This window comes from Ambystoma mexicanum, chromosome 5q (genome assembly GCF_040938575.1).
Source record: "Ambystoma mexicanum isolate Mex_15411 chromosome 5q, UKY_AmexF1_1, whole genome shotgun sequence".
Lineage (NCBI taxonomy): Eukaryota > Metazoa > Chordata > Amphibia > Caudata > Ambystomatidae > Ambystoma > Ambystoma mexicanum.
This window is the reverse complement of record NC_090933.1, coordinates 67,779,868-67,793,555: the sequence shown is the minus strand read 5'-3', so window position 1 is coordinate 67,793,555 and position 13,688 is coordinate 67,779,868. Positions and strand designations below refer to the sequence as shown.

Genomic DNA, 13,688 nt, shown 5'->3' with positions numbered 1-13,688 from the left:
TCCAAGAGGTGCTGGTACCACCATGCTGAGGTTACCGCTCTGCTGAGAAAATGACTGGTGGCCCTTATGATGGCTGTGATCTTGTCACAGAGGGAAAAACTTTCTCGGAGATCGTATCCCAGATGAGACCCAGGAATGTTAGGTCCTGAATAGGCTCCAGCTGTGACCTCTTGAGATTGATGGTAAATCCCAAATCGTGTAGCGTATTCATGAGGGCGGAGGAGGTGTGATAAACCTCCTCCGGGGATCTCGCCCTGATGAGCCAGTCGTCTAGGTATGGATAGACATGGTGACCAGGGGCCATGAAGAGGGCTGCCACCACATTCATGAGTCTGGTAAAAACCATGGGGGCTGTGTTGGGGCCAAAGGGTAGAACCTTGTATTGGAAATGAAAGCCCATTATCCTGAAACTCAGAAAGGACCGATGAGGCTGCCAAAGTGGGACATGTAGGTACGCGTCCTTCAGATCCAGGGAGCACATCGAGTCTCCCTTGCACAGTGTGTCCGCAATAAGCACTGGGATAACCATCTTGAACATTTGAAGAGGGAGGGAAATGTTCAAGGTGGAAAGGTCCAACACAACTCTCAGGCCAGCCTGGTTCTTCTTGTGTATTGCGAAAATCCTGAAGTAGAAGCACAAGCCCAACTGGGAGGCTGGGACTTCTTCCACTGCCTGACTCTCTACGAGTGATCGAATTTCCACCAACAGAGTTGCTGTCCCAATCTGGGGGAGTGGAGGAGAGGAGAGAGTGGAACAGGTAGTCGATAGCCCGTGGACACTACTGGAAGGATCCAGAAGTCTGCAAACCTTGTGCGCCAACATTGTGAGTGAAGGGCAAGCCTGGCCCCAATGGAGACACTGGACCCAGAGGGGAGTGTCATGCCTTCTTTCCCTCTGAGGCTGGGGCGGAGGAGGGGGACTGAAAGAAGGCCTTACTCCCCGCCTTGTGCTGTTTACGGCGGTGTTGATTTAGAGACCGGTCCGGCTGTCTTGACCTTTGTTCCTGGAAGCCCCGGAACACCGAAGGTCCGCCCCTTTTCGGAATGCTGGTGCGTCTGGCTGTATGTCTTGGGTGTGGACTTTGTGAGGATAGATAAGGATTTTGAAGTCTGGGAACTGTTTTTCTTCTTATCGAGCTCATCTGTGGTGGAATGAAAGACGTCACCACCCTCGAATGGCAGGTCCAATATGCACTCCGGGACGTGTGGGTTGAACTTGGTGGCCCAAAGCCAGGCGGTTCTCTTGTCCGTAGAGGTGCAGATGGCACGGCCTGAGGTATCTATATGACCACAGTTGACTCCATGATGTCTTGAGCCACCATCTTTGCTTCTGCCAGCCCCGCCTTGAAGCGCGCCTGCCTCTATGACAGAAGTTCCAGAAGGAAGTCAGCTATTTCCCGCCAAAGCGTCTGGTTAACGGCTACGAGCATAGCGTCTGCATTACACGGACAAAAGTGCAAGGAGGCGTTGGAATAGACCTTTTTTCCATATACCTCCAAGATCGCCTCCTCCTTGCCTAGGAGTGCCGACGAAGACTGAGGCTTGGAGTAGAGTGAGGCCGCGGCAATCACCGAGGAGTGTGGTTGAGGGTGTGCTGACAGCAAGAGTGGATCCCCCTCCAATTGCCTGTACTTGGCATTGAGGCGCAGATTGGTAGGCTGCGCCAAATGGGGTTTAAGCCATCCTTTTTTGGCTAAGGCGACAACGTCCTTCTGCATCGGAATCCCATTTCTAGCTGCTGGGCGTAGAGTGAGGACCTTGGCCAGGACCCCCGCCTGTGGTTATTCAACCTCTGGTTGTGGAAGGCCCAGGTATTCAGCCAGACCTGCAAGACGTTCATGGAATGCCTTGGTTGAAGACAGCGTGTCTGGGTCCTCCTCCTCCTCATAGGTGTCCGCCAGGGTGTCTTGCTGATCCGGAACAGGAGGACTACTACTGGGCGCCGAAGGCTGAGGTGTGTTGACCGGAGCCAGAGGCTGCTGTGGAGGTTGGTGCAGAACGGCCTGGGCTACAGGAGGCAGGAGTGCCGGAACCATGGGGCCCGGCGTGGGTAGCTGGGCCTGTGCCGGGTTCGGTGGCACTGGAGCCATAGGAGGAAAGACAATGAGCGCTGGCGGAGGGACTGGAGGTAGCATGTCTCTAATCACATCCCGAAGGATGTGACCCACCCGAGGTGACCTCAGAAGCTTGAGGAACTTTTCAAAAAAACCTGTCCTCACAGGCTGGTGGGACTTTAGGTGGCACACGAGTAGGAGCAGGAGCCTGAGGTTGGTGAGGCCTGGGCATACTCTGCCTTGCTGTCTGCGGGGTGTATCTGCCTGCGACGCTGAAGGATATGCTGTAGGCCACGTACCTGGCAAAGACCAGTCCCACCTTGAAACTCGTTCCCCCACCTGCTCGGCAAAAAGGAGGTGGAGTCGGACGAGCAGCCATTTTGTCAGGCGTGGCAGCCATCTTGTCAAACTGCATGCCACAAGTGTTGTGATGCTTGCAGCGCTGGGCCCAGCCTCCTCCAGGACTCTTGGTGGTGGAGCTTGAGGCCTACCACGCACCTCGGGACAGGGCCTAGTAGGCGTCGTACCCTCGGCAGTGTCGCCATTAGTGCTGCGTACAGGCACCGCCTCGGACACTTGTCCAGTAGTAGGGCATTGCCCCTCGGTGGACACCCGGTAAAAGAACCTTGCAGTCCCCCAGCAACGTCACCAGCAGGATCTAGTGACCCCTCAGACTGGCAGCCGGCAGCTGAAGCAGCCTCGGTACCTGTGCTGGTATCAGAACATGAACGGTCCCTCCTGCTCAGAAGGAGTCACCTTTGCGGGGTGTGGATGAAAAAAGTGGCCCTACATTGGGCCTTGACTTGTGCTTGATGAAGTTCTTCAAGTCCTCTGGAGGCGATCGTTCGAAGAGCTCTCTCCACCGAGCAAACCTGTTCTTCAGAGCGCTTGGTGTAAGCGTGTCACACTCGGTACAACCCTTCCAGCCGTGATCAGGGCCAAGGCAGCGGAGGCAAAGAGCGTGGGGGTCGGACGTAGGGAAGAGCATTTTGCAGGCTGGACACCTGCTGAAGTCTGCTGACGTGGACATGCGCCGGGGAGGAGCGTGGCTGGCGCCGCAGGGCCGAGTACCTGATTGAAGACCAATAGACAAAAGACTAGAGACAAATGACAGTATCCGGTGAAGAGCGTGTGCAATTAAAAGGCCAAAGCCAAACCCAGGAGCGCTGGTGAAAGCGGTCCACTCCCGTCTACGCGGAAAAGAGGACTGTGGAGTGGCACCCGAGTCAGGGGAGCGCATGCTCCTAGAGCTGTGCCTCTAAATTTAAAGGGGAAGAAGATTTTTTCTGGCAAGGGACGCCTATGCAGTATGGAGGAAAGGGGACGGAACGTAGGAGTAGTGTAATCATTATAAAGGGATTGCAGGCATACTTCAATAGAACAAGAAGGTGAGAACTAGCATCAAGTATCTGCTTATGACACTCAAAGCTGCCTTTCGTGTGCAAATGAGCAACCTACGATGATGCACAACTGCATAAATCAGGTGGCAGATTTGAAAGTCCCATCAGATGGTACACTGAGAAATCACTGTAACCACATCTAAGTGAAAATGTAGACACCCGGAGAAAACCAATTGGCAAGACTGAACTTCTAATGAAGGCCTACAACTAACAGCAATAAGATCCTGTCCTTAGGCCAGACAGCTGAGATGCGACAAACTGCAAAGTTATGGGCTTATGATTGTACAAAATAAATTAAGCAAATAGGGGGGACTATAAATATTAGTGTAGCTCACTTAATTTTGCTTCTGCTTTGAGCAACATTCATTGTAAATATAGAGATGACTAGACCTCTAGTCCTCTTAAAATTAAAATAAGCACTAAATCTCATCTGCTAATACAATTAACTATTGTTCAAGAGAACACTAACCGGGACCTATCCCTTCTCCCTGAAGCAACCTATAATCTCTTTCCTCCACCACCAGAAGCAAATAAAAACAGAAAACCTTTTAAAAATGCTTCCCTACCTCTGAAAGAGGAGGATTTCTGGGAGAGGCATTCCTGAACAGGGAGTGCATGGGCCAGAGAGGAATTGAATAAGGGGCTTAATAAAGCAGGAACAAAGTTTTTTTATTTTTATTTTTTGATATTTGTGACAGGAAATGTTTGTTGCCGACATTCTGGCAGCCTTATGTTATTGGGTGCGATTGTTCGGCATACTCTTGTTAATCACCACACATTTTATGGATGGACATCATATTAAACCTTTTAACATTTATGAATCAATAATGGACACGTATTAAAAATGGCTGAACCACATTTTTCATATGTTAAATGTGAGCAACTAGGGAAAGGCATCAAAGCCTCATTGTTTTTCTTGCTCTTTCCCAGATTATTTGAAAACCTTTCCTGAGAGCGCAGCACTAACCGTAACTAGAACTTTAGGAGCGTATGAGCTTTTAACCATTATCTGGAGCCTCTTTGACCAGACTATCCTGGGTGCGTCATCATTATATTGGTAATAGGAACACTTGCTAACTACAGAGTTTCATAGCAATATAGTTTTACCAGTACCCAAACCTAACTGTGAAAACCCATCACAAACCAGCAGTGGGGACTACATCCAGAAAATCTGAATTGACTTGCCTCACCGATCAACCCCTTGAGTAAAGTCAACCTAGCTAACTAATGTGCTCGAGCTAATGTAAGTCGGAATATCAATGGCCAATACACATCATTGGGATCAAACAAAAGCCTAAATACTGACAGGTAAGCACACTAACTTGGAATGAGTTTGGTTGCTTACCTTAACTTTAAAGATCTTTTTGATACTGGCATCGTCCAAATCGCTTAATAAACCTACCTGTGAAGTATAACTTTGGAACTGGTGACTTTAGGGCACAAGAACCAAAACCATGTTACGGTTGGACTCAAGTATTAGGGGAGCTATTCTGTGGTTATTCTAAGTGTATTTACTATATTTCATATATCTGAAAACTAACCTGTACTTCACAGATTAAACCAAATGCCTTCTAATTTTTCCTATGCGTGAATGTATATATCTGTTTTATAGTAAACATGTGACAATATTTGACTGAAGGTTATATTTTGAAGGCCAAATAAAACATTTTATATTTTGTACTTACCCGTCCAACTTGAATTATTGGCGTTGGTCTGTGTGACTCATTGTAACCATAGACCACTCTCAAAGGTCTCATGAGACCAAGCCTCGCCACTCTGCCATCTTAACTTGATTGGGTTTGGCGAGTCCTCAGTGTCTCCCTGTTATCCATAATAGAGTTGCCTCCCTAAATCCACCCAGAGTTGATTTTGGAAATCATTTTAACACTTGGCATCTATTCGAATCTTGTATGAACTCGGTGCCACTTTTGACATTGTGAATCAATTGACTTGCCTTCTACTCTGTTATCACGGAAGAGTTATGGCTCAGCTCCTTCCGTCAGTGGTTTTATTCCTATTTACTTAATTGTCTTTTGTTCTCTCCTGGAATGGTGGTTCTTTAAGCTCTTATCATGTAGGTATTGTGGTACTTTGCGAGGTTGAGTTTTGGTCCTTTTCTTGCTACGCCATTTACTTCATCTCTGGCTTTGCTGCTTTTGGAACATGGGTTTCAGGTTCATTTCTAGGTTGATGGTACTCAGATCTTTTTTTCTTTTGTGGATTCTATTCATCAGTGCTTAGTGGCGTGCCCTCTAGGTGTCAGTTCATGGATGTCCTCCAGTTTTCTTTGCCTTAATCCTAAGGAAACTGATTTTATTTTTCCAACGTCCTCACCGGTTTAATATTCTTGCTAAATATCCTTTATCCCGATTCAATTTCCAGTTGGGTACCCATCTCGTAATTTGGGCTTTCTTTGACTCAACATTTTGTTCATAGGAACAGGTAGCATTTGTGGTTTAGTCCCATAACTTTCATCTTTATATTAAGAAAATGTATTATTTGTTCGCTTTTTTCTTGTCCAAACTTTTGTTTCAAACTATTATTTTTAATCACGCCTTAATTATTACTGTTGTCTATATGTGGGTCTCCATCATTATGGACTCCCCCCTCTTCACTCTGTTTTGTACTCAGCTCTGAGGATTTTGTTTGTCTTTGTATCCTTTTTAAATGTGTTCACACACTGGCTTCTGATTATATTTGCGCTTTGGTGTCCTTGTACAATCTGGCTAAGGCTCACTGTTCTACTCCTCAATTTCTTCTTTCGGTAGCTCATCCTCGTTGTGCAACTTCTCATTTGTTATTTTTCAGCTTTTGGCTCCCAAATTATGGTGCAATTCTTCTGGATATTTGTTCGTTTCATTCAGTTTTAAAATGTCTTAAAATTTTTGTTTGCAGAGGCTGTTTCCTAAATCTTGAAATTATTCTCTTGTCATTGAAGTTATTCTATGGTTCATGTTACGGTAATTTTACTTTTGTATTCATAATCCCTAATTTTATGCAGTGATTTGGACAATCAGCGCTAATATCAATTAATAAATATTAAAGCTGAACCCGCTCATTCCACAAACACACAATGATCCACAGGTCAGTCAAAACCAAATCTATCTTCAAGCCCCATCAATTATGATAAACAAAGAACTTCAATGCCACAGGCTATTTTAAATAACATTTAAAATCCCCCTCCTCCTCATGGAGATTGACCTTGAAATACATTAAACTCCCAACATGATGGAAAACAATTAGCCTGCAATAATAAGGCTGTAAGACACTGCCTGAAGTTCAAAGCTTTCAGTAGAGTTAGAAATAAATACTTCTTAAATTTGTACACTGGACAAACAAAAACAGAAATGCAAACTAGTTCCTCCTACTCTTTGACGAAACAGACTTATTGAATGTCTGAGTTTTATGCTCAGTCAACAAATAAGCTTAATATACTGAGATCCTGTGTACGGTATGGTTGAAGACCTTGGTGGACTGTAATACTATCATAGAAACTATGAGTTTCAGAAATTCAACCACAACCCTTGACACATCATATGTCGATAATAAAGCCCCTTCAATCATTTTTGGGTCATCGTTGGTCAATTTGCCTAGCAGATCTAAACAAGGGATCAACATAGATACTGATGCTGACCCCAATGATTCCACATATCCACAATGATAAACCAAGTGGTCAAACAAAACCAAATATAAGCAAAAGAAAAAAGGGAAAACTATCAGTATGTGGTCCCTTTCTTAGTCAAGGTCACGGTCTGAAGACTTGAGTAAAGGCCATAACCAGCAATCCAACCATCAGAAAATCTTTGAAGACCGACCTTTGCATAGACAAGCATCAACATACCCAATTCTGCAAGGATGAACTGGGTTGCACCCTACCACCCATGCTGAGGGTAAATATTTGTCCACTGGTAGCAGACAAAAAGATTTCAGAAACACTTCCAGTCACTACACAGGGCTAAGAATACAGCATGTGGTTATTTTACCTATGACATCAGTGCTGCAAGTGAGCCAAAGGTGAAATTTACAGATCTTTATAAACAATTAATATAAATATGTATCCTAGGGAGGAAGTGCAGATGGCTATCAGCCAGTATCCCTCAACTTGCCCGAGGAACAAGGAGGGAGAGCTTACATTCACGACTGAGAGCAAGAGCACACAACTAACAAGACTGTTGGTTTTACCATCTGCACTGATGGGAGCATAGCCAGAGCAGTATTTATCCCTGTCCCCTCCAGGGTTACTCCCTACAGAAGGGAGAGATTACTCTTGCAAAAATGGTGAGAGGTGTGAGCATTAATTGGGAGTATTAGAAAGGGGGGTGAGGGGAGTCAAAGCTATATGGGTGGAAAAAAGGGTAAACGTTACATGCATGAAAATGATAAAGCAAGGAATTATTTCCAGCAGGTGCTGCCACTCACTAATATGGTTAAGAATGTAGCTATTTTTTGTGCCCTTAGGATGGAGGCGTTGAAAGGGATAATATTTGCGTTAGTCTGGCCTCTAGAAAAAATTAAACCGACACTGATAAATCAAGGTTGCAAGTGTATCAAAGTTTACATTAGAAATTGGCATGATGAAATACAAAACACAAACCTTGCATCGTCCTTCAAACTGTCACTGTACTTTGAACTGGCAGAACGTACGTTAAAAACATCTGTACTCTCATCAATGTTCAAAGCCTCTGCTAAACGTCTAAAATCAAAAAAAATCTCAAGTTAATATACTATTGAAATAAAGAATGGCATTAAGATATATCACAAAATACACATTCTCAAAAATATACCATCACAGCAACTCTAAATAAATGATCTCATGCTAGCCACAGTGTTCATGCAATAGGCAAGTGTAATCTTTCAATATTAACAACGTTAAAACATCGTACCTTGATTATTAATGTAAACCGAGTTAATAAGCACTTTTTTCAATAAAAAAGGAAAATGCTCTTTGCGAGAGGGGATCATTTGGAGATTAGAGTAGTAGACTTATACCTGAAGCTCATGTAGCTTGGCAAATGCCCAAGACAGGGAGCCCCTTCTGTAGAACAAAAATGCCAGCCAAACCTCTGGTAGAATGAGTCCCAAGACCTTCAGGCATATACTTTTCAGTCAGATAAACGAGAGAGAATGATCCACCATGCCAAGGTCTGTTTGGTCACAGCTCTGCCAGCACGGGCACCAGAGTAACCTGCAATAAGTTGGTTATCTTTCATGATGCCTCTAGTTGGACACTTTGGTTGTTATAAGCCAGAACCATAGTCTCAGTGTGTGTCTGCATAGAGGAAAGTGCCCTCCACCATCTTGCTAGTTAAAGTAGTGCATGGTCACTGTGTTGTCCGTCAGGATCAATACACCCTTGCCCTAAGCAGAGGGTAAAAAGGCAACCAGGGTCAGCCCAAAAGCCCTCAATTCCAGCACGGTGATCCATTGCAGAGACTCAGAGGGAGACAACAGTCAACTCAGAGCCTGATCCGACAGGCGAGCACCCCAACTTTTCAAAGAAGCATCATTGACCACAGTTAGCGGAGGGCAGGGTTACTGAAGCAATAGCCCCCGTCCCCAACAGTCTTGCACAGAGCACCACAGGTGACCTGCAAAAGGTTTGACATGTTCCTTTGAAACAGACCACTAGCAATTGAGGAACCAATGAAGAGAAATACTGTGCAGTGAGGCCTCCGAAACCAACAGACTACAGGAGGCCATGTGAACTAACTAGCAGATGAAGACTGGGCCAGGAACTTATTTCTGGGATTCGATGACTTGCACCACTCGGAAGATGCTGGCAACTCGATCCTCAGATGGAAAGGATCTGCCCAGGTGAGCATCCTAGAATGTATCAATAAATCGGAAGGACTGGAATTGTGAAACCTGAGACTTCTTAAAGTTCAGGGAGAAGCCCAAGCTGTCCAACAAAATGTACATACAGAAAAGGATGTGATGATTCCTGGTCTGGGGAGCGAGCTTGGACAAGCCAGTCATCAGGTAGAGAAAGACATGAATGCTGTCCCTCCTGAGGCAAGCAGCAACACTGCCAGCAGTAGGTGAAGAAAACCTACGAAATGGCAGGACCTTGAACTGGTTCTGGCATGGGCTCACAACAAATCTCCAGTACATCTGGCACTTGATTTAACTTGTCACATAAAGCAGGCATCTTAAGTGCCCCCTGTGTTGTAGTGATGCACAGTATAAAGCAACATAACAAAGATAAAAACAAAATCAACAATTTCTGTCAATCTAGGGCTTGGATGATCTGGGCAGAGTCACCATGTTGTGTTTGTCCATCCGCCTGTGCAAATTCAATAGCATCAGATCCAAGGTGGGACACAAGCCACCTTAGGAACCAAAAATGTAAATGAATACCAGCTTCTGCTTGGTTCCGACCAGGTATGAGTTCAATTGAGGCCTTCGCTAGAAGCAGATGAACCTCCTCCAATAAGAGTGACTGGACTGGTGGCAAAAGAGGGCTGGAAAGAAGACGGTATGGAGAGCGTTGAGTGAAAAGGGGACAATATGCCTGGTGGACACCCTGTAAGGCCCAAGTGTCGGACATGGTGCAACACCATTCTGAGCTTATCAGGGAAATTCCCCATTCCTCCCCCACCCCCATTGGAGACTAATGGAGTAAATCGCTTTGACAGGTGTTTAGAACCTACGGCTACTGTGGTCTGGGTGCTTGTCACTCTCTGGAGAGAACAGCATGCCTCACTCCCTATCACAGACTGCCACTATAAACTGCAAATGTTTGGAGGGGTCAAAGGTTTTATCAACCGAAAAAAGGTCCTAACTAGGTGTGCAGGGTGCAAGTCATCCAGAAGCCCTTCAGTGCAGACTCTTCGGAACTAGTCCAAGAAGCTAGTCATTGAGAATGGAAATATGTGCACCTTCCTTCTGAGGAAACGGGCAGCTACTACACCATGACTTTCCTGAACACTGTCAGGGCTGAAGTGAGTCCAAATGGATAAATTAACTGGTATGGAGCGATTCCCATCACGAAATAAAAAGTATTTCATAGGTTTGGGATGGATAGGGACTTGAAAGTGCACCTTTTGCAAGACAAGCCAATCCTACAACGCCTAGGTCTGTAATATCTGCGGCAAGTGGCCATCTTGAACTGGTCATTTTGGAAGAGCACATTGAGTCTCGGGTCTAGAACATGTCTGATGCCTCCATGCTTCTCAAGTACCAGGAATTAACAATGATGCAGAAGAACGGGCTCACAAACACAAGGACTTCACAGTTTGCCTGTAAACCTTGAATTTGTTGAGGCTTTCATAGGCCTTAGTGCTAAAAAGGTTAGATCCATTTGCCTGGAAATCGGCTACAAAAGCAACAGTTCCAGCCCAAGAGTGGCACCGAATCACAGCACCTTTGTACAATGAACTGCTCACGCATTCAGATGTGTATAGGCCAGTTTTGTAGAAGTTGCTTTAAAGTGTCCTTGCTATCCTAGGCAATTTGCATAAAGGGAACCTGGATTTCTGCAGGGAAATTATTTCCAGCCATTTCCACTGTATCTGGTCTTTCCATCGAAAATGTATCCATCAATGTAAATTCATCCAAGTTTATTAATCGAAAAGCATATTAATTGAATGGTTAGGACAAGGGTTAGTGTCCTTGGGGTTACGGGGGAGATCCCCCCTCACTCCCCCCTCACTCCCCCAAATAAACAACAAATACAACAAGTTACAGGGAGCTGTCCAGTGCTGAAATACATGAAAGATTTCAGCACTGGACAAGAGTTACATTTAGAAAATGGGTGTTGGTGTGATATAGGGGTGTTTGGGGGGGTAAGGTGGAGGGAGACCCGCCAATAAACAAAAAATATTACTTACAGGGTGCTCCCTGCAATTTTATGTTCCATCGAATTTCCATGCACGTTTTTGTTTTAGATGGAACATATTTTGATGGAAAAAATGTGATGGTACTAACCTTCGATGCAAGGTTTTCGATGGAAAGACCATAAACCCATTTCCGCTACCTCCTAATGGGAATGGATATACAGGGAAAAGGTGCATGTGGTATTCAGGGTGCAGAGTGGCTTCCTGCCCCATGAATTCAACTTCTTATAGACTTGTTGTTTGGGAACGTTATAGGAAAGGCTGTTGGTCCTGTGCTGGCAGATGTTGCAAATTTTCTCTCAACACACCCTACACCAGAAGGCTTGGTGGTTCATGCATAAGAAGAGCCTGCCTAATGCTTTTGAGACATGTTTTCCTTACACAGGGTAACGAAGCAGGTTAATCCACATTGGCATTAGTGTGCATCTAATAAGAGCATGTGTTTTGATCTTCTGTGACAGAGCCCCAAGCCACAGGGTATGAATCACCTTTGACATAACTCCTGGGAGCCAAAGTCCAGACCCAGTGACTGAATCAGTGCCTTACCCATCTCATTTTGTGGATGTGTGCAAGCTGCTGGCTTCGCTCAACTCTTTAATTGAAGTAAGGCATCGTTGGAGTCCTGGACCACTTGTTGCTTTGTCTGGCAGCTGTGATTCCCTCTGGGAAGAACTGAAACAGTGTGAAAACAGTCCTCATCCTAACCAACGATACTAGTAAATCTTTGAATATATGTTCAACAGCCATAGCTTAAGCATCCTGAATCATACTTTACAGACCGGGACTCCAACAAATTCCCTCAGAAAGACAGAGCAAAGATGGTGGTACCAATGAAGAAACCCCCAGTGACACTGGAGCAAGCACTGATGTCACTGGCAAAATCAGCATCAGAGGAGACAAGTGACATCAGGGCTGAAGGTTCTGGCTTTCGCAAAAGTCTTACCCTGGTCCAATCCCTTAGGCCTACGTGAGCAGGGATTCTGAGTGTCTTGTCCCTGTTGCTCCAATCAATTCCAGCTGGCATTTTGGACCGTTGACCTCACTTCCTGCATCCATTTTGGACCAAACCCATCTCCAGCCGTTAGCCACAAGAGGCTCTTGTGGCAAAGCCAATCAGGAAGAAATTGCCTCATCCCACCAACAGCAGGGACAATATCACAGAGATCAACCACTGATGGACTAGGAGATCAGGGGACAAGAGTGCGTCCCATTCCTTCTGAACTTTCTCCATCTGCCACAGATACTCTGACAGCACTACACGACTACCAATTATTCTTCGTTCACTCTCCTCGACTGACTGGCAGAGGTGGAGGCGTCAAACACATACTCTCTCTTCCTGCCTTAATGCCTCAAATATCAAATGCCAGGTCCTCCCCTACCTCTTTGAATTCACAATCTCTACTATTGCTCTGCCTCACTCGGTTCACATCTCCAGCTATCACCCTGCTGGTACTACTGCACCATTCTTTGTTCACATTGGGAAACTCCTTGATTCTCTTTCCACTAAACATCACCAATCACTTCTCAGAAATCAGAACTTTAGTCTTTTCTGACCACGCTCTCCACTCTATCCATAACTTACATACCCACACACGAGGAAACTCTTTGGATCTCTTATTCATCTCCACCTCTCTCAGCCACTAATACTACTGTCACACCATCCATATCTGATCACTCAATTATTTCCACCACCATCTCCTTTCCACCATCTGAGCCTCACCACTTGCTTCACTTATTACTAAAAGGAAATGTAAACCTTCTGTCATTCCTCCCTTTATCTCCGACCTACAGTACGCACTTTTCTCCTTCATACCCGACAGCCTTCCCCAGCTTCCAATACCTACTATACGACTCATTCACCTCTCACTTCTGTGAGAAACCAGAAGGTGTCTCACCTGCTAGTCCCCAGGGATCTGTCAATAAGGTAGCCAGGACACTGCCATTGCTTTTGGATTTAGTTCCTGGGGGTGGACCAGTGCGGGAGGATCACCTCGGTGAGGGGGGGTGGTCTTCGGGAAGTAGGACACGATTGCGAGACACTGTATCCCCCTCCCTGTTACACCTTTACCCCATCCGACCCGGTAGGATATGTAGAAACATTACTCCCCCCCCCCGCCTCTTCCCCTTAACGAACACTTTCACACGGAAAGGCCGCTCTGGGAGAAAACAAGACTCACACCCGAGCAGCGTACCTAACATGTCCTAATACTATGGTCAAGCAATTACTGGTAAACCCTCACACCTGACTTCCATTAAATTTCTCCACACTGAGCAAGGCAAAGCACAAGAAGGAACATTGGTTTCTAGACAGGAGCTGAACGAGGGAAGAAAGACGGAAAACCAAGAAGGGGGCACAAGGAGGGTGATACCCCTTGACCTTTCCGGTAAGAAACCGTTAC

The 13,688-nt window shown here is 45.6% G+C and overlaps 1 protein-coding gene across 1 annotated transcript in view; it reads right to left on the bottom strand.

Moving 5' to 3' along the window:
• Nucleotides 1-13,688, bottom strand: part of NFX1 (nuclear transcription factor, X-box binding 1) — a 2,569,209-nt gene that overhangs the window by 462,253 nt on the left and 2,093,268 nt on the right. Inside the window, exon 20 of the mRNA XM_069620539.1 lies at nt 8,049-8,147. Within this exon, the coding sequence (XP_069476640.1) occupies nt 8,049-8,147 (99 nt within the window). The remainder of the gene's footprint in view (nt 1-8,048; nt 8,148-13,688) is intronic.